The sequence below is a fragment of the Rhinatrema bivittatum genome, chromosome 2, assembly GCF_901001135.1.
Source record: "Rhinatrema bivittatum chromosome 2, aRhiBiv1.1, whole genome shotgun sequence".
Lineage (NCBI taxonomy): Eukaryota > Metazoa > Chordata > Amphibia > Gymnophiona > Rhinatrematidae > Rhinatrema > Rhinatrema bivittatum.
Genome location: NC_042616.1, coordinates 795,468,089 through 795,489,618, shown reverse-complemented (window position 1 = coordinate 795,489,618; position 21,530 = coordinate 795,468,089). Strand labels below are relative to the sequence as shown.

At 44.3% G+C, this 21,530-nt stretch overlaps 1 protein-coding gene across 4 annotated transcripts in view; it reads right to left on the bottom strand.

Moving 5' to 3' along the window:
* The window catches only part of DENND3 (DENN domain containing 3), a 235,872-nt gene that overhangs the window by 83,226 nt on the left and 131,116 nt on the right, over nt 1–21,530 (bottom strand). For all 4 annotated transcript variants that reach the window (XR_003854950.1, XM_029592116.1, XM_029592114.1 and 1 more), the window contains 2 exons: nt 17,783–18,304; nt 14,164–14,423 (listed from right to left, as the gene is read on the bottom strand). Coding sequence is in view for 3 of the 4 variants with exons in the window: in XM_029592116.1 (XP_029447976.1) it covers nt 14,164–14,423; nt 17,783–18,304 (782 nt within the window). In the remaining variant the exon portion in view is untranslated. The remainder of the gene's footprint in view (nt 1–14,163; nt 14,424–17,782; nt 18,305–21,530) is intronic.

Genomic DNA, 21,530 nt, shown 5'->3' with positions numbered 1-21,530 from the left:
CAACTTAAGCTCATAAGCAGGAGTCATGGACAGGCCAAGCAAGTCCAGAGGTCAGAAAGACTCCCACCACTGGAAGAAGGGGGGGGCAGTCAAACAGAGAAAAGCATTCTCTGGCATAACAGCTTGGCATACAGACATGGCAGTACTCCCCCACCCCCGAAGAAACAGGGAGGGGGGAAAGACCTGCAACATGGCAGGCCCTCCCTTGAAGAAATGGGGAGGGGGAAAAGTCTTGCAATGCATAATCACCATGTGATTATGAAAGAGCTAACGCATATTTTTCAGCTGGAAAATCTAAGATGGGGGGGGGGGGGGGGAGTTAAAGAGAAAGAAGCAAACCCTGAGAGCGAAACCAGAAAAACCACCCTGAACGAGACCCTGAAAGAAAAGGAATCAAAAGAGCGAAAGGGGAGTCGTAAGCAAACCAGGACCCCCTGCTATTGAGGAGGGAGAAGACTAGGTGTGGCCAGGAGACCAGAGAGAGGAGATGCCCTGCTCAGATTCGAAGAGTGACATGGAGTCTGAGATGGTGAGGGGCGAGAGCAAGCCCCAGACAGCCCGGCAAGTACCAGAGCCAGAAGCAAGTCTCTTTCCGGGACCTTCTGCCTGCTCTGCCTGCTCTGCCAGTACCAAGCCCAGGAAGCAAGCCTCTGTCCCTGCACACATTCTCCAGACCTCCAGCCAGCATCTGCCTCAGAGGTGAACAGAGGGATATCGCCTGAAGTTGGGACCGGGGGCAAGTAAGTTAGCCACAAGTTTAACATATTAAGCAGGCATATTTGAAACCACCCAGGGAACAGAACATTTAGGGTAAATTGGTGCTTAGTGACCAGGATGTTAGAGACAGGAATAGTTACTTTCTAAATGCTATATCCTGCCAAATCTGATAAATAAAAGCTATTTCTGAGGAGAACACATTGTCTTTTTCCTGAACTTAGGGTCGTGAAGTGAAGTGGTAGAACTGGGAGTGTCCTGTAGCAGACAAGTCCCTGCACCCATAAACTTGCTTACAAGATAGATAACTTTACTTTGTATTTTGTAATTGCCATTTAATGTTGCTGAATATGCATATTGGTGTACAAGCACTCCTAACAGGATAGCCCCTCATGCATTTAGCCAACTGTGGGTTAATTGGTCAGTTAAGCTGGAAGCAGTAGAACATATGAACATAAGTTGCCATATTGGGTCAGACTGAGGGTTCATTTAAACCCAGCATCCTGTTTCCAACAGTGGCCAATCCAGGTTATAATCAACCTACAAATAGCCAAACATTAAATAGATCACATGCTGTTAATGCCAGTAATAGCAGAGGCTGTTCCCTATGTCAACTTGTTTAATAGCAGTTTATGGATTTCTCCTCCAGGAACTTATTCAAACCTTTTTTAAAACCCAGCTACACTAAGTGACCTAACTACATCCTTTGGCAATGAATTCCAGAGCTTAATTGTCCATTGAGTAAAAAAGAATTTTCTCAGATTTGTTTTAAATGGGCTACTTGCTAACTTCATGGAGTGACCATTCCTCAATCCCAATGTTGTGAGCTCTGTGTTTTCAAAGAAACAATAGTAAAAGGCGCTAGAAAATGAATGATCTTAGCGAGTTCCTGCTCATACGAATATTGTGGCAGATTATCTGCCCTATAAAGATTGCATATCGGACAAACTTCAGGCTGATGCTATGACAGTATCAAGAGAATTTTCAAAGAAGTTATGCATACAAATGTAACATACTATCATATCAATTTTCAAAAGCCTTTTACTAGTGTTAAGTGTACTTAATGGTGATAAAATCTATTGGCAATTCAATGGCATATATTGTAGCATTTTTCAAAAGTCTACTTACACGGGTCAAGTGCACATGTAAAACCCAGTTTTAAGGATGTAAATGCTTTTGAAAATCAGGTCCAATGCCTTTAATCAATACTCTTCCTAATTTGAGAGAATCAGGAGACTGTCCAAGTTAGGAGAAGGTAATGACCTTCATCACCGACTCAAAGTTCACAGAAGGTGTAAAATAGAAGGCAGCCCAAACTGAAACGTTAAAGGGAAGTAGCACAGGTGGACTGCAAGGAGGTGAGATATTACCTTGGTCTGCAAGCTGGGGGAGGAATCCATCTGCACTGCGCATAGAACCCTCAAATTGCCCCATGGCACACTTCCTACAGCCTGCTGACTACCATGTCTCAGCTGACCAAGTGTCAACTCCAGCTGCAAGAGAGCTTGAACTCTATCCATTTCCAGCTTTCGGTGCTCCTTTCCTTGCACCCAGATGTTACCACAGCCACCAGCATCACTGCCAGTTGAGGTGAAGAGCTGGCTCAGCTTGCCAGCATAACAGCTGAGGAAGCAGCGGGGGGGGGGGGGGGGGGGGCTGTTTTGAACACTCAACCCCACCTTCCTTGCACCCAGATGATGTTATCCTGCACATCGGTGGAATGAAGAGCCAGCCCAGCTTGGAGGGTGGGGTGGCAGATTGTGAGCCCTTTGGGTAGTCTGTCTGTAGCTCTGTTATAGAATGCTGTCCTTCAATAAAATTATGGCTCTGCTATCTTTGAGATTCTGAGCACCTACCTACTTTGTTTGGGAATTTTGATATGTTGGGGGAAGGAGAAGTTAATTTTGTTCTCTTTGTGAAGACTTGCTTTTATTTGACAACTTTGTTATACCGACATTCGTGGGTACATCATATCGGTTTACATGGAACTAAGAGAAATACAGGGAACAGGGGGGGCAGAAACAACAAGGGGGAATAACAAGGCATAACGGGTAGATGGTTCAGTGGACGCAGATAAAATAAGATATAAAATTATCTAATGTAGTGTAGAATAATAATAACAATCATAATTAACATAAAGATACCAAGATAGTTGACATAATAACAACATCGTGGAGGGATCGAAAGGAGGAGCTGGAAGACCTATGCTGGGAAGGCCTGCTTAAGGAGCCAGGTCTTTAGCTTTTTTCTGAATTTGTACTGGCAGGGCTCAGTGCGGAGTTCAGTGGGGAGGGCATTCCAACGGGTGGGTCCTTTGTTTGCTGAGGAATTTGGTTGTTAGTTTTGGCAGTGGTTTGGGTGAGTGAGTTAGAGTTAGGGATGGCTCAGTTCCTCGGTGAGAGAAGAGGGTGGGTCAGAACAGTGGACAATTTGGTTGTTTTTGCTTAAGCATGGTTTATTATATTATGTATTTTGTATTGAATTTATCCTGTGCATTTAAAACTTTTATAAACTGCTTACTCAAAACAGGTCAACCAAAGCAGTGAATATTAAAATTGTAAAATACATTTAAACAAAATCAAACAAATTAAAATCTAACAGTGGAAAAAAAAAAGATAATATTCTACAACATATCCTAGATTTCCTGACTTCTATGCAAGCTGGAACTATATTTTGGAAGTTTGCAGCTACTCCTGTCCCACAGCTGGCAGAGATGGCATAAATTTTGATTAATAAAAGATGAACTCTGCTGATGCAGAGCACAGCTTCAGCATACAAAACTCATACCAAGAAAGAAGGAATTTTTCAAGAAAATATAAAAAAAATGGTTGCCCTGTATTTCAGTCCAATAAAAAAACCAAGTGATTTTCACAATAAAATGATTTTTGTACATGGCAAATTCAGTATTTGTATATAGTTTTAAAACAATGTGAATAGTTTTCAATAAAAATAAGTGACTTTTTAGAATGTAAGATGTGAAACTTTATGCAAAATTGTGATAATTAAGTGGAAAATGGAGAAATTAATACTTACCTAATAATTTCTTTTTCTTTAATGAAAATAGGTGGATCCGCGACAAGAGGGTTATGCACCTCTACCAGCAGATGGAGACAGAGCAAATCTGATGTCATGGTATATATACACCTGCACTGACATCAGCCCATCAGTATTCTCTGCAAAAGCCAACTGTGAACCATCTAACAAAATTTGTTTAAAAACAGACAACCACTCCAGCACTCAGCAAACCACTGAGCTCAGATAAGGAGTGTAACACTAGTCTAGGGACTGGACTGACACTTACCAGTAACTCCTGTAAAATGCAGCCATGCAGGACGACAATAGCACCACCATCCGGCAGCCAAGGGCGGGAGGATGGCTCCACCTATCTTCAGTAAAGAAAAGGAAATCATCAGTTAAGAAGTAATTTCTCCTCTCTTAGCATTCAGATAGGTGGATTCATGACCAGTGTGATGTACCTAAGCTTCTCAACAGGGCAGGAGACTGCCCATGGTCCAATCTATACTGCACGTTCAAAGGCTGCATCTTCCAGGTATGTAAGAAGGATCACATTGCAGCTCAGCAAATCTCGATGGGAGACAGCAATCTAATCTCCGCCCATGACACTGCCTGAGCCCTAGTGAAATGAGACCTAACCTGACTAGGCAATGGCTGCTCAGCATCCACATATGCGGTTGTGATAACCATCTTAATCCAGTGGGCTATTGTAGCCTTCTATGCCTGCTCTCCATGTTTACTCCACCATGAAGGAAAACAGCCAGTCCTTCTTCCTGAGAGGTACAGAAACCTCGAAATACGCTTGACATCCAAGCACCATAAACAGGCGATATTCATCCACATCTCTCTCCCTGTCCAGAGTTGGCAGGGAAATCAATTGATTCAAGTGAAAATCTGAGACCACCTTTGACAAAAAAGAGAACAGTATGCAAATGTTTCACCCCCGTAGTCATTCACAGAAACGGTTCCTGGCAAGACAAGGCCTGCAGTTTGGAGATTCTACATGCATTACAAATTGCCACAAGAAACACTGCTTTCAAGGTAAATAACCTCAAGGGCTACGCAGCGGTTTAAAGGAGGGACCCGTCAGAAAATCCAAAACCAGATTAAGATTCCACAAGAGCACTGGCAACCGAAGGGGAGAACAAAGAAGCTTCACCCCTTAAGAAACGAGCCACATCTGGATAAGCCGACAAGGGTCCACCAATCACCTGACCTCAGAAACAAGCAAGAGCCACCACCTGTACCTTCAACAAATTAAGGCCTCAATCCATCCTGCAAAAACTTCAAAATGAGCAGGATCTTAATTGAACAAGGGAGAACCCTTAGATCCTCATATCAAGCCTCAAACACTCACCAAAACACCATGAAGATGTCTCGAGGGACAATAAGAAACTCCAGAGTGTAACCATCTTATCACCTCCAGAACCTACTGGTCTGACATGATCTTGACCCACCTCCGATGATAAAAGAGAAGCGACCCCCTATCTCCTGTTCCCTGGGGTGTGTTTGCACACCTTCATTGAGAGGCTCGTGGGGGCACCACTACCCGAGCCTGCGCCCTTTCTGGGCTGCCTCGGACAAAAGGCTTGAGACCTACCCAAAGGCTGAGACCTCTGAGAAGCTGCTCCTCTATAGGCTTGAAAGCATCTAAAGCCCCTAGCACGACCTCTCGTGCTGAAGGAGCTTGGCATCTGCTTCTTTTCCTCTGGAAACTGAGGAACCTGGGACTCACCACACTTATTAGCCATGTTCTCAAGCTCACTCCCAAACAAGAGCGATCATTTAAAGGGCAATTTCATAAAATTAGACTTCGAAATTGTATTGGCTGACCAATTCCTGTGTATTAGCTGATGCCTGACTGCTATTACCGAATCCACCCCTCTGGCTGAAGTGTGGACCAGGTTGCAGTCCGCATCAGCCAAAAAGGCAGATGCCGGTTCCATCACTGGCCTGGAACTCACACCAGAATAGTCGACTTCCTGAGAGAGAAATAAACAAGAGCAAGCCACCAGAGAACAAGCAGCTATCTGAAAATTCATTACCATCGCTTCAAAGGCCTGCTTAAGGATGGCTTCAATTCTATCTTGTTCATCCTTCAATGCCTTTCCCTCTTCTACAGGGATAGTCGTCCACTTGGTGACAGCAAACACAAGTGCATCCACTTTCGGAAAGCACAAATTTTCTCACAGCTGGATCCAGGGGGTACAGCCCTTCCAAGGTTCAGCCTCTTTTAAAATTAGCTTCTGGGATACTACTCCTCACTTTATGCCTCTGAGGGGTGGAACCCCGATGCATGCCGTAGGTTTTGTGAGGGTTTATCGCTCCCCCTACTGACCAGGGCAGATAGCGATAAGCTTAACGCCCCGATTTCTCAGACAGAGGTGGCGACAGCCATTCACTCTTCTAAGAACTTTAAGGCTCCCGGACCCGACGGATTCACGTCTGAGTTCTTTAAACTTCTTAGGGATTCGGTGTCGCAACCTCTAGCACTGGCATTTACCGATTTGGTGACTAGGGGCTCTTTTTTTGCCAAGGACAATCTAGCGCACATTATTTTGATACCCAAGCCGGGAAAGGACCCCTTACAAGCAGACTCGTATCGCCCCATATCTTTGCTGAATTATGACCATAAATTATTAGCCAAGATTTTGGCGGAGCGGTTGGCGGCTTGCTTGCCTTCTTTAATTGGCCACCATCAGGCAGGCTTTGTCCGTCAGCGTTATGCATTGTCCAATATACGGAAAATCTTGGCGGCCATGACCCAGAGTCAGCGAATGTCCCTTCCCTATCTTGCTATTAGTTTTGACGCCGCTAAGGCGTTCGATAGGGTGGAGTGGAGATACCTATTTTATGTTTTGCAGCGTATGGGCTTTGATGGTTTCTTCTTGCAGGCTATACGCCTCCTCTACACGGATCCTCGGGCCCATATAGTGGCCAATGGCTCTCAGTCGGAGGAGTTTGTAGTGGCGCGGGGTACTCGACAGGGATGCCCACTTTCTCCCCTCTTATTTCTTTTACAATTGGAGCCTCTGTTACATGCCATTGGTGAAGATCCGGAGATCCGGGGTCTTTATATGGATTCTGGGACCTTTAAATCGGTAGCTTTTGCAGACGACCTGCTCATATTTATCACCAAACCGGATTTGTCTTTACCCCCACTATTGCATTTAATAGCGACTTTTGGGTCATTTTCGGGCTTTCAACTAAACGAGACCAAGTCCTATGCCCTGGCCTATCCACCCACCTTGCGAGCTAACTGGGTAGGACAATTCCCGTTACAATGGGCGGGGGATAGTATTCGCTACCTGGGAGTTTATTTACCATCGGATCCGGAGTTAGTTTACCGAGTTAATGTTCCACGATTGCTCCAGCAAACCCAAACTACGCTTCACAATTGGAAGGCGTTCCCACTATCGTTGGCGGGACGTGTGGCCCTTTTTAAGATGACCATACTCCCCAAATGGTTATACTTGCTACAGAATATCCCCTTGCTTCTAAACCGCAAAGACCTTGCTGGGGTGGAGGGGGAGCTGCGTAGATTTTTGTGGAGGGGGGGGGGGGGGGGTCGGTCTAGGTTACCCCTTCAATGGTTACAGAATTCTTGGGGAAAGGGTGGTCTGGGGGTCCCTAACTTGGCCAATTATAATCTTGCCTGCAATTTGCGGCTTCTCCGCAATTGGTTACAGGGTTCCTTGCATTATACCCCGCTCTCAGTGGAGCGCACTCTCTTATACCCGTTGGCTCCCTCTTTTGCCCTACAATGCAAAGCGAGTAGTCTACCTTCGTTTATACTCCACTCCGCGCTTACCCGGCCTCTTAGGCATTCCTGGAAGCGTCTAACTAGACTCTTACACACTCCCAATATATGTGCTTATTTTTTACCTATTCGGGGGAATGTTGATTTCCAACCAGGCATTCAATCAGCTTCATTTCGGGTCTGGGAGGCTAGGGGGGCACAATACTTAGGTCATATGTGGACCACAGAGGGGGTGTTACTGAACTTCAGTGACTTTCAAAAGCTCTATCGTTTAGATTCCAAGCATACGTTTCCATATTTACAAGTTCAGCATTACCTCAAGTCATTATCTCCGGAGACAAAGGAGCTCACGGGGTACCGCGCCTTGGATAAGGTGTTCCATTTTGGGGCTGACAAGGCCCCGTCTTTATCCCAGTATTACAGAACGCTACAAACACACACCCAAGTAGAGGTTTGCTCCTTTCTTGTTGTTCGTTGGAATAAAGATGGTGATTTTCTCCTCACCGGTTTCATTTTGAAGGTCTGTTTTAGGCGTATAGCCAGGATCTCTACCAACATGTACTACCGGGAAATGCAATACAAATTCTTAACCCGGGTGTTTATCTCCCCTCAGCGAGCACATCAATTGTCTGTGGCCCCTACGCCATTTTGTGTCCGCTGCCCCGGTAAGGTGGGAACCCTATCTCATATGTTTTGGACATGTCCTGGAATATTGCGCTTCTGGCGTAAGATAGCGGACTATTTAATAGACTTGATTAATGTGGTGTTGCCCTTTTCCCCCTTATGGTTTTTATTTGGGTGCATTTCCCCGCTTCGTGTTAGAGATCCTGGCTCTCGCCTGCTACTTCAGAAAGCGAGTCTGGTGGGAAAGAAAACGATTCTCCTTCTGTGGAAGACTTCGGATGTTCCCTCTTTTTGGACTTGGAGAAATCAGCTACACACCATGATGACTATGGAAAGCATGGTGGCACGTGGCTCCCCGACTCGACGACGACGATTTGCTTCCATCTGGGGTCCTTATCTTCAGACATTGCCACCTCGAGCGAGGAGTTTGGTTTTAAATGACCGATTGCTTCCGGTTGGCTGCTTACTGACTCTTCCCTGTGGTGCCTTCGTCTAAATGCTTGTTTTTATGACTCTCCAGTGTTCTACTCTCTATGGGGGGGGGGGGGGGGGGGGGGGAATGGTCTTGGGATATTGTTGGGTTTATCTGACGGGGGAGAGATATGAACACACTCTCTCTTGTATGGCTTAATTCTGTTGGATATCCAAAACCCAATAAAAATGTTTGAACAAAAAAAAAAAAAAATTAGCTTCTGGGGCACCCCATTCAAGATCAGTCAGTTCTTGAATAGCCTCTATAATAGGAAAGAAACATGAGACTTTACACAAAGAAATCAAAACAGGATCTTTCTTTGGCTCAGACAGAGAAACAGCCTCCAGTATCCCCAGCATCTTCAATGTCTGGGAAATCAGAGCCCTATGAAAGAAACACAACATAGTTTATACGGCTCCAGCCCTGGAAGAATTTCCCCATCCTCCAGGGAGAATGGATCATTATCTGTGCCATCTGGGTCCCTATTGGGGACCCAGATGGCACAGACGCTTACCTGCAGCACCAAGCACGTGGAAATCTGCAGTCTGCAATCCTGATCTGTTAAGATTGGCTGGGGCCGACAACTACACCTGAAGATAGGCTGCAGCCCTTGAAAAAAATTCCACCCAAGAAAGGCAGAGGGGTCCTTGCCAAAGCCAGGGGGCGTCTGTCCTGCACCCACTGAACTACCTTCCCCTGCTGACAAACCAGCTAGGGGAGCCCCAATTCCAGGTGAAACCTCTGGCAACCCTTTTTCCATTCCCGCAGCATTCTGGGAAGGTCCGGGCTTAGCAAAAGCAGATGGAGGCAAGTCTCCCTGAGCCTCCAAACAGTGCAGACAAGTTAGAGGGGATGGCAGGTTGAGATGCCCTAATATGGTAAGCAGCACAAAGGGTAAGGCGATTAGGATTCTTTGCTATCAGTGCCATAGTCATTTGACAGTATGCTCCAGACAGGCATCCGAGAACTCTGCATTTGTAAAAATAAGCACTCAAAAATTAGGCGTCTAATGCACTATTCAGATACATGCACAACTTGAGTGCCTGCCTCGGCGCCCTGAAGCGCACCAATGTGAGTCCACCTACGCACCCTTACACTCACAACTGAGTGCCCAGGTAGGCATCCCTATGTGCCCAAATGAGTGCCCAGCTATGCACACGAGACACAACTGGGCATGTAAGCACGAACCAACATACCTGATGAGGGCAGCCTCATGCGCAGAGAAAAAGGCGCAAAAACACCGCCGCAGCCTACCAGGCAGCAAAACATCCAAGCCTGAGAGTGGGGCCTAGCCCTAAAAGCTGCTCAACCTGCCCAAGTCCCCCAAGCTCCCTCCCAGAGTGAGAATGTATGTTGTATTAGCATGCTGAGTACGGAGACTGAAGGGGAGAGGAATCCCTAAAATCAACCCCCCTTACATCCTCCCCCCCCCCCCTCTTTACCTGAGCTCAGCCCGTCCCGGCTGAGAACACAGTGTCTCTGGCAGCAGGGGGCGAGGGCATACACTTTCACTGCCACACCTGGCTTCCTGCACCCACTTGCCTTTCAGCAGTTTGTTTTTGTTTTTTTTTTATAAGTCCATGCCAGCAGAAGCCAGCAGAAACCAGACCTAGGCACTCATCTGAGGGAAGGATCCGAAGATATCACCTCAGGAAACTCAACTGAGGGACAGACCATAAGGTATCACCACAGGAAAGTTGGGCAATAAACTTTTTTCTCCTTCTATAAAACCTTTTAATGCAATCTCCAGTAGGGAGATGAACATCCACCATCTGCTGGAGACGGAAAATACCAGCAGGCTGTCAGTGCAATGTATACATACAGTGATGTTAGCTTTGCTCAGTCTCCATCTGCTGGTAGAGGTGCATAACCCATTGGTCGTGGATCCACCTATCTGAATGCTAAGAAATTGCATAATTTTGAAGAATCTGTCACGGAATTTGCTCTCTTGCCACGGAAACTAGAGACTATGGTAAAAGCACTATAATCAAGGAACTACACAAATACCTGGAGACAACCCACAAATGTAAAATCATAAAAGCCCTTCAAAAGACATTTCGCTTTTGGAGGTAAAATTACTGATATTGACGTACAAATCGTTAGTGAAATATTAAATTCTATATGCGAGAGATGAATCCTGTAGTAGCTCAGTGAGTCTTGGTGCTACACTGTCATTTCTCATGTAATCAGTAGAGATGTATTACTTCCACAATCTTACAAACCGCTGAAAGCACATATACTTCAAGCTTGCTCATTTCTGGAGAGAGCAAAAACCCTATGTGACAGCTAAAAACTGCAGGCTATTCCTGGGGCAACTCTAGGCAATCTGCTGCATAAGGAGAGGGATGAGATACTACTTACTTACCTGTAACATGTTCGAGGACAGCAGGATAGTCCTCACACTCTGGTGAAATCATCAGATGCAAACAGACGAGCGAGCAGGTTCAGTCGATGCTTTGATACAATGATACAATGAACTAGAGCAATTATTTAAAAAAGGATTGGATAAGTTCTTGGAGGAGAAGTCCATTACAACTCTATGCTTTAATCGCAAGGAGAGCATGCAGTACAGATGGACCTCGGCATTTAAAGGGACTGAAAATTTTAGCGCCAAACGTTTGGGCCAATCAGAACGCACCAGCACTACACATATTCAACCAGAGTAAAGAACCAAAAAAGTAAAATCTTTACTCTGATTGGTTGAATGTGTAGTGCTGGTGCGTTCTGATTGGCCCAAACGTTTGGCGCTAAAATTTTCAGTCCCTTTAAATGCCGAGGTCCATCTGTACTGCTTGCTCTCCTTGTGATTAAACCACACTAAAGCATAGAGTTGTAAAGGTATGTGTTATGTTTTTGAATTACGTTTGTATATTAATTGATCCATTTTGTACCGGTTCCTGTTATTACTTTATTTAAATTTTCTTTATTTTATAGTTTATGAATGCCGCATGAAATTACTGTCCCTCCCGACGCAGCCGAGTTTGGCAGAACATGGGTCCGTGTCGGGGGACCCCTTTTCTGAAATCTGTGCTGTTTTAAGCAATGGAGTTGCCGCTATGAAAAATAAAAAATAATTTCTCCATTATCAATTTTGAAGTTTGGGACTGACTTAATATTTCAACCCTTTCCCCCTAACCAGGCATGGCACAGCTTAAATTACTGAGAGATCCAAGGTGGGGGTCGGTGATGTGAAGTGCTGGGAAAGGGGAAAGTTAAGAGTCTGTGTTTCCACAGGAATTGCAGATAGAGTATTAGTGATAATATTTCTAGGAAGCTGGCAACTCTGCCACCTGCCTTTCCCCCCCCCCCCCCCATCATCTGTCCCCTAGGGAAGTGGAAGATGGGTGAATGGTGGGAATCTGCGTGTGGAGGTGGCACATTTTCTCCTCACAGTCTTGCTCCTTTATTCTCACTCTGCTCTTCTACCTCCCACACCTCCCCCTTACCTTTGCTATCCTCCCCTCTCACTCACATCCTCTCTTCCCAGGTAGAACCCCCAGCAGTACCTTACTTATCACACCACCTCATAAGGTTGGGTGGCAGGGGTTGAAAACCCCTCAAACACATCACTAAACTGCTCGGCCGTGCGGGTCTTCTTCCTACCAGAAGGTGGGAGGAGTCCAGCTGGCACATCATTAAACCAACCCACAGTGCAGGTCCTTTTCCCTACCATTAGGTCATTAAACCGCATCGCCATACAGTTCTCTCCCCTCCTGCCAGTATCTGGAAATAAAATGAGGCAGCCACCACAGGATATTTTGGAGGGCACTTGCTGCCATCTGAGGCAACTGCCTCATCCTGCCTAATGACAGACTCACCCCTGCACCAAGCACACAGCAGCAAAGGAAGCGGCTGCCTTTGCAGGACCTGTTTAAAAAATGTTTGGGTTTAGTGCAACACCAGATATGGAGGCACTATACATACAGGCAATTTTGTGACAAAGAAATTTATTACATCCCACACCGGTCTACCAAAAAAAAAAAAAATAAATAAAAAATTCCCCCTCCCCTCTTTTTACCAAATAAAGTGGAAATCTCCTCTTTCACCTTGCAATGCAGTTCAGCTCCTCTCCTCATGGACCGGAGACTATTACCCATCTAGAAATGTTAATGGTGCTTGCTACAATTTTTTAAATAAATTCCTGCTGCAGGGCAGGAAAATAAGTTTTTGGTTTTTTTTTTTTTAACGCCTTACAGGGCAGACATAGCAGCAAATCAGTCATGTTCAGAAGGGAGACAGGGTGTGTTGGGAGCCATACCTCACTGCTGCTCCCAGATGGCCTGCTAGGAGCCCCCAGGAACAAGGGGGGCTCAATAATTGTAGCTACTGCAGCAAAAAAAAAAAAAAAAAAAGACAGCTTTCTCTTAAGCCCTGCAGGACTGAAGTGAGAGAGTAGAGTAAAACATGCAGTATTCTTTTTAAGCCCTGCAGGGCAAAAGCAGCAGCAAAACAATGATACAGGCAGAAGTGACGCAGAGAACTTTGGGAGCCGTATCTCATCACTGCTCCTAGTCAGCCAGCTTGAGGGTCCCCCAAGGACAGCAGGGACCAATGTAATCACATTGATTGATATACCCTTAAATTGGCGCTGTGCCTTTGAATCTCAGATGTACAGATTCAATACTGATTACTTTTGCAATCACTGGGCATTTTCTGATTAAGTGCAACACAGAGAAAAACTAATTAAAGCAGCATGCCTAATCAGAGCAATTTAGCCACAGATTTCATTTTCCTCCATAAGTCCTATACAGTGGCAATAAGAAAAATCATACTTATTAGACATATACCAGCAGAGACCACTAAGAGGTTCACACATTCGTTTCAGCAATGATTTCTCAGCTGGATTTACTGTGATAGTGCAGAGCTGCCTCTTCTCCAGGACATGATGAAACAACTGATAACTCCCAGCTATTATGCTGCCTCCTTTTCTCCCACAAAGCACAACTGAGAATAAAATAAGTCTGGACTCCTAGATGCCCCATAAATCCCCTCCCAACACCTGATTCACCATCCATAAGTTCTCAGCACCAGGGTCAGCCTGACAAAATCACTATGTCCTTGAGAGTCACATGTAAACTGTGGCGGATGGCAGTCTGATGCCATATCGTACACACCCAACTGTTGACATTATCCCTAATACATGCTGTAATTTGCCTGTGCAAACATGACTCACTGGGACCCACTCAAGTTCGTTTAATTTGTCCACAGCTTGGCCCCATAACCGATCCTGTCTGAGCATGCCCTCCTGATCCACTATATATGGGCCTCCATCGAGTGACAAGCCTCATCTGAGAGCTACAGTGTCTCCCAGTCACCAGCTGTATGACACTGTCAGTCAACCCACAAAAGCACCACTACAGGGCATCAATCCTAAGCACATTCTGACACCAAGGATTTTATCATCATGGTAACAGTGCAGTTTGTGCCCCACAAGTTTTAATGGCCTTCTCATGCCCAGGCCCCCACCCTTCCCACAATCCTATTTGGACATTATACTCAGTAATTCAACCTCTATCATGGCAGGTTACTCAATAAGAACAAAATGCAAAATTCAACTATTAAACTATTAATTCCTTACCTCTATTTCTCTGAATGTTGCAATTTCAATGTAGCCTGGTCGTCCTTCTGTCAGAAGGAACAGACGCTTTTGGGTCATTGCTATTTTTCCCACTCCATAGTTGGTTTTTACTGAGCTTGAGAGCTTGTATACACATTCGTTTTTATCCAGGTGCTCGATCACTGTATGAGGCAGGCTGACATCTTCTGCCTCTGCTTCAGTTTCCATCCAATAGTTGTAGAACTCTTTGAACGTTTCGGGGTCTATTTGTTTCTGGTGTCCTCAATTAAAAACAAACGTTTTCTCAATATCACAGTCATTATGCATTTCTTCCATAATTAAAGTCATCTATTAAATGGATAGGACTAAGGGAGGGAGCTGACAGGAATTCCTAACCTTGTAGTTAAACTTTATAATTAAATAGTTCTGTCCTAGTTTTGATTTAACTTCTCCAATACTATACACATCCAAAGAATGTCAAAGATACCAAGGCATTTTTTCAGCATATATAGGTACTGCCTGGGAGCATCTCTAGGTGAGTGAAGGAAGATCACCACCCACTGACAGCTGACAAAGTAGCAAAACAGGAAGGCAAAGGACTTCTTAGTCACACAATCAGTATGTGTTTCTCATTCCTAGCAATCAGAGAGAAGCACTGTAGTGCACCTCTGCAGAAATTACACACAGATTAAAAAGTGTATAACTGTTTTGCCTGTCAGTAAGATTCTCCTGAGTTTTCTTAGATTTTTCTAGGTCCAAGAAAACAAACCGGTAGCCGATCCAAGGCGGCTGTAGGCAATGAAAACGAGTAGACGGATCGGAGTAAAACAGGAATTTATTCAAGCATGCCCGACTCTGGCCGAGTTTCACTCAGAGAGCTGCCTCAGGGGCTTACAAGCCACATCAGTTGGCTTAAAACATCGCAAGTGAGATCAATTTGAAATAGCACAAAGTTTCTTAGGCTTTGGAGCGAGCTCTGAAAATACTGGTATTGCATACCAATTAGTAATGCATTCGAAGAAAAGAGCTCACATAGCGTTCAGCAGCGGGTATTCGCCAAAAAGAATCGGGCAGATAACCAGGCTTTCAATCACATGACAAACAGTCTGCAGCGTAAAATCATCAGGTTTCTGCAAGGAAAATGTCCACTGTGCTTAATCCAGAAAGATGCTGCAGACTGTTTGTCATGTGATTGAAAGCCTGGTTTATCTGCCCGATTCTTTTTGGCGAATACCCGCTGCTGAACGCTGACTATGCGAGCTCTTTTCTTCGAATGCATTACTAATTGGTATGCAATACCAGTATTTTCAGAGCTCGCTCCAAAACCTAAGAAACTCTTTGTGCTATTTCAACTTGATCTCACTTGCGATGTTTTAAGCCAACTGATGTGGCTTGTAAGCCCCTGAGGCAGCTCTCTGAGTGAAACTCGGCCAGAGTCGGGCATGCTTGAATAAATTCCTGTTTTACTCCGATCCATCTACTCGTTTTCATTAGATTTTTCTAGAACAGATAATGGGAGTAAGTTTTGCATTTCTGGCATCCTCCCCCTAGCTTTCAGTCCACCTTTTTTGTGGGAGGCTTCTGTGGGCTATAAATGGTCCCTGGAGCATTCTCAGCTTTCAGCGTAAAGAAGAGAGCAGAAGAGCGAGCTCTTGATGGTCATTACCTCATCCCTAGGGGCCACTGACCTGAAGGGAGATATGGAGTGAGATTTGTTGTTTGAGAAGACTGATCAGTGTGGCAGGAAGGGCATCCTCCCTATATCCAGAAGGATTTATCGAAGATCTTTTTGTCCAAGCGACTGGTTAAAGGCAAGAGTGAAGAGAAGTGTTGAGATTGAGTGTCTAGATTACAATTGAAGATTTTTTACACTTGGATTTTGAATATTTTTCAATTCTGGAATTTTTCCATCTTTGAACCAGCTTACCCTGGTGCTGTATAACATCTACCCTCCCCTCCCCAAGGGGAGGGGATTTTGAGTTTGGATGGTGGTGCAGAGGTGCAAAGACCAACTAGGAGAAACAAAATGGATAATGGAAACCATTGTCTTTCTGATTCTTTTATTTTTTCATGCTGCTTCTTATTCACCCATTCTAGGCTGGATTCTTAATTTTTAAACTGCAGTAATTTCTTTATTTTGAACACCATTTGGACTATTTGGTTTATTTTTCTACTCTGCCCTTGTTGAATGGATGAGTGGGCTGATTGTTATTGGACCTTTTTGTAGCTCTCTTCCCTCTTTGGCCCTTTTGTGGGTTCTCCTACACCTCTTTAGTATCACCCAGGAGAATTGTGGACTGTTTGAACTGAGGGACTACTGACCACACCAGTAGCCCAGTAAATTAATCTCCACCCCCCCCCCCAAATCCGGACTTGAGCCCCATTCAGGAGCACCCCTGGATGATGCATACAGTCTAAACAGGGGACCCACTACAGACGTTATATTTTAAACTGCATTAAATTTCAAGAAAACCTTTTCTTTCAGATTTTGCCCATAGAAAATGAACCATCTAGACCAATTAAAGTTGTTAACTGCCTGGATGGATATAGGACTTCAAATATAAGTTGTTACAGTGCCATCTAGTGGGAGTTGGGTAAGCAGCATTCTGATTTGAGCTACAGAAGGTGCACCACTACAGAGGAAGCAATGTGGGAGAGAGCAAAAAAGAAAGGACACACATCGTAACTCTGATAAAGAGTTAAATGGGAATGAGGCGTGACAAGGAAAAGAAACAACTAAATGACATTCTATCTTTTACAGATATTATTGCTGCCACTGACAAAAGGAAGTAATCTCATAGGAACTAGGGATAGAGAACTGAAGCAATGCCACCCCTGAACACAAGAGATCACTCCTGTAATGGTAAGAATGGATCACTGGATGCCTTTAATATATAAAAAAATCAGAGGTAGTGGACTAGTCTAGTGGTTAGACCAGAGAGAAGGACTAGGGAAACCAGGGTTCAAATCTTACTGCTCCTTGTAACCTTGGACAAGTCACTTTACCCTGCCTTGCCTCAAATACAGACTAAGCCCTTTGGGGACAGACCTAGAGTACCTGAATATAATAAGATCTGAAGTATATGAAAAGCAGAATATAAATAAATTACAGGAACAAAACTGTTGCTAGTTTTTCACCTAATAAATCCTTCAGACCGACACTGATGTTCATATAAGGCACTCGTACTACTGTGTGTCTAGGGCCATCGAGCCAGAGAAGGATTCCATTCGGATTATTAAAGTTGAATAGTGTTAATAGTGCAATCCCTTGAAATCATCAAAAGTAAACCCACAGGAAAGAGGCAACAAAATGCAAAGTGCTTAGTACCATGATAATCCAGATTTAAGCTTCATGTAGCCTCTGTAACATTGTAAATTTCACAGACAAATCTGCAAAGCACCTTGGAACTTTGGCCAAATTCTTAAAGTTTGGCACTCTTAGCAAATGTGTCATAGGGTTTGGAGCCAATTTTGCTCATCCACTTTTTCTCCGTGGATTCATTTTCACTTCCTAAAGTTGCAGGAAACTAAATCCTCAGACAAAGATTTATTTCAAGACTATCAAACTGACTTGCAGGCAATTTGGCAATTTTTGTGCCTTGCTTTTGTCAAACTTAAATCAGGGCTCATTTCCTCTTACCTACAGTCAGTGCGTCAAACAGTCTATGTATGATGTCAGTATCTTTGACAATTCCGGATTCTTGTATTCGCTTCACAAAATCTTCCAGCTGCATGTGTGTTTTGGGCAATTCAAATTTCTTCACATGGTCATCTGTTTTTGCTGCCTCTCTCTCTTTTTCCATTACTTGGCATATAAGCCTTTTCAGTTCGGGCCTGCGGTCTGCCTGGGAACGCTCATTGGGAGGCATGGCTTCTACCACTTTCCTTACTAGCTCGATGGGGAAAAGCCGCACATCTGTTTTGTAAAGATTCTGAAAGTCTGAAAGGGCAAGCAGCAGTTTTCCCTGCATCAAATAGGTAAGTCCCCGGAGGTAGAAGTATCGCGCCAACAGTGCCGAGTTCTCAGGTGACTGACCACTGATGGCTTTGCTGAGCTGGCTGCTGAAATCCATGTAATAAGACTGGACGTAGCGACTCACCAGAGGAAAGTGGATTTCAGGTAACTTGAACACATGAATTGATTTAGATGGTATCTTTATTACTAAAATGAAAGAAAGACATACATTTCCAATGAACAGTCTGTTCTGAAAACTTGAAGAGCATGGTGGATTACAGCTTAATAAAATTAGTTTACAAAGTATGGTCTAAAAATAACTTCACTATTTACACAATTACTAGGTACTTGAAACAGCAATCAATATTAGCTTTGCAATTAATTTGGACTTGCTTCAAAATAAGATGCAAATTAAAAAGAATGAGGCAAGGCTAGCAGAATCTGAGAAAGGGCAGGAAGAAGGCTGTTAGAATGCCATCCTCTGGTAAGTCTTACAGAATGAAAGCTGTGCCCTTCTCATCCTCCAAGTTCTCCAGAGCCTCATTCTCTTGTCTATCTGATGCAGAGCTCTGGCGGTACCATTTAAAAATGTACCGAATCTAAACCAGTCTTAAAGTTTAGGATAAAATGTTCTTCAAATATACATTTCTCAGTATCAAATAACTTTTTAAAAATATTTTTTATTTTGAATAGTAGCACATGCAAGAACCTCCTTGTGATCGCTCTAGTAGCACTCAGACCTCCTGTTGGTCCTAGCAGAGAACTTTGCTGTAGTGTTAACTAGGGAGCTAGAGAGAATCTGAAACTGAACCCAAAAGAAAGGCACCAAATGAAAGGAAAAGTACAGACAGTTATTTTTCTTCTATATCAAGTATAATATAATATACTATACTGTCTTAAACACATCAGACACATTACTACAAGAGACCGCTCCTTCACGATTGCGGGAACAAACCTCTGGAACAAAATGCCCACAGACCTGCGTCTAGAACCCTGCCATAAGAAATTCAAGCAGAACCTCAAAACCTGGCTGTTCGAACAAGCTTACACTCAATGACCATCTCTTTTCCTGAAATGCCAGTTATTGCTTATGTTTCTCTGATCCAATGCCACATGCCAATTTATTTATTCCCCGCTGCTAAATTTTACTTGATCGGGCTCTTTCCTCCCAGTTATTAGTCTCGCCATTAACTATGGAATATGTTTATCATTAGTTTATTTGTTAATTGTTCTTAATTGGTTCTTAATTTATTCTTAATTGATATTTTTTATGTACACCTGAATTCTTATTGACTGTAAAGCTTGTTGCTGATTTATTGTTTATTGTAAACCGAGGTGATGTTATTAACGTGCCGCGGTATATAAAAAAATCACGAAATAAATAAATAAAAATATAGCTCTACATGCTCATATGGGTGCATTTTTATCCAGCCAGTTTGGAGGGGTTAGTTTAACTCATTATAAAAAGAATCATCCATTTTATTGGAGCATGCAATTCTCTGTGCTAATTTTGAAACAATTGTAATCAATTTCTAGTGTGGTACTTATGCACATAGGACTTTCTAGAATCCACGAAAACACAAGACATCATACAAGAGAGACTGAGGGGTTACAAGATTAACCCTCATTATCCAAGCTGCGAGTGACAGGGCTTGAAGATTAGGATGCCACAAACAGCCCTGATCTTGGGTGATAAGATATGGGAAAATCCCAGTCTGATCAGTTTCTGGACAACTCCCAAAGGAGAGGAAATCATATCTTCCTCAGCCAATGGGGGGCTATGAAAATCATATTCCCCTTCTCCCGGAGCTTCAACAAAGTCTTCGCCACTAGAGGAACTGGAGGATATGCGTGCAGGAGACCCTGGACCCAATGACAGGCAAAGGCATCTGAGGCTAGCTTGCCATGTGTTCTAAACACAGAACCAAGGTACCTTCCTGTTCCCCAGAGGCAGAAGATCCAATTCACTACCACCAGTTCCAGAGACCATTCATGGGGTCTGAAGGAGCAACTCAGTCTGACCATTATCCCATTCTCCGTACCTGTCAGATATGTCAGTCTGAGCCCCATCCCATGGGAGATGGCCCGGGACCAAAACTGGACCATCTCTTTACACAAGAGGTAAGAGCCCATACCTCCCCTGCTTGCTAATGTAGATCACCAGACAGAAAACCACCACCATTGGTTTTCTGTCAGGATCAACACAACTTTATTGGACAGCTGATCTCTGAAATCCCACAGCATGTACCTGATCACCCAGAGCTCCAGGAAGTTGATTTGACAGAGACATTCCTGGTCAGACTAGAGCTCCTGGGTGCTGCGTCCATCTACAAGGGCTCCCCAGCCAAGGGTGGACACATCTGTGGTCAGGACAATTTGGAAAGATACTCTGTGCTCCAGGTTGGAAATTTCACACCACCAGGACAGACTCCCGGGGGTCGGAGTGATTCGGATGCAGTCCTGTAGATCCTGAATGGATTGAAGCCACTGAGATCACAGGGTCCATTGGGCTCACTGCATGTGCATGCATGCCCAGAGAGTAACGTATACTGTAGCAGATGACCTAAACATGTACCATGCTGATACTTGCTGGCTGTTTGATCTCTGCTGCGATGGACATCACATTGATGGCCCATTGCTGTGGCAGGAAGGCCTTGCCTGAGCCATGTCTAGCAGGGTTCCTATGAAGTCCAATTGAGATGATGGGCTGAGATGAGACTTGGGATAGTTGATGACGAACCCTAGTGTCCTCAACACTCAGATAGTTGAGCTCAAAGACTCTTCGGCTCCCGCATGAGAGGTGCTCTTGACCAGCCAATTGTCCAGATAGGGAAAAATGTGAACTTCCAGTCTGAGAAGGTGCACTGTCACCACAGCCAGTAATTTGGTAAAGATCCGCAGGGCAGATGCAAGCCCAAATGGCAGAACGCAGTATTAGAAGTGCTGTTTTCCCATCACGAATTTGAGATCTTTCTTTGGGTTATCTCTCAATGTGAGTGTATGCGCCCTTAAGATAGAGAGGAATCTGATCAAGGAGCCCAGGGAAACCATTTTTAACTTTTCACTTTTTAGAAATTTGTTCAAGGAATTTAGGATCTAGGATGGGACAGTCTCTCCCTGTTTTCTTTGAAATCTGGAAGTACCGGGAGTAAAAATCCTTGCCCTTGCTGCCCTAGTGGAACATGCTCAACTGCTCTGCCCATTAAGAGGGAGGAGAGATCTGCTTGATATGCTACCGGTCCCCAAAAATGGAGTTGGAGCAATTTGGTGGGGTACTCAGTAGGTTTAATTTATACCCTCTGCAAATGATGGCGAGTACCCACTAGTACGAAGTTATACTGGGCTGCCTGTTCGCTGTGTGCAGCCTGATCCCAACCGGAAGATCTGTTGTCACAGGAAGAGGTGGTGGCTACACTCCTTATGATCCAGTCAA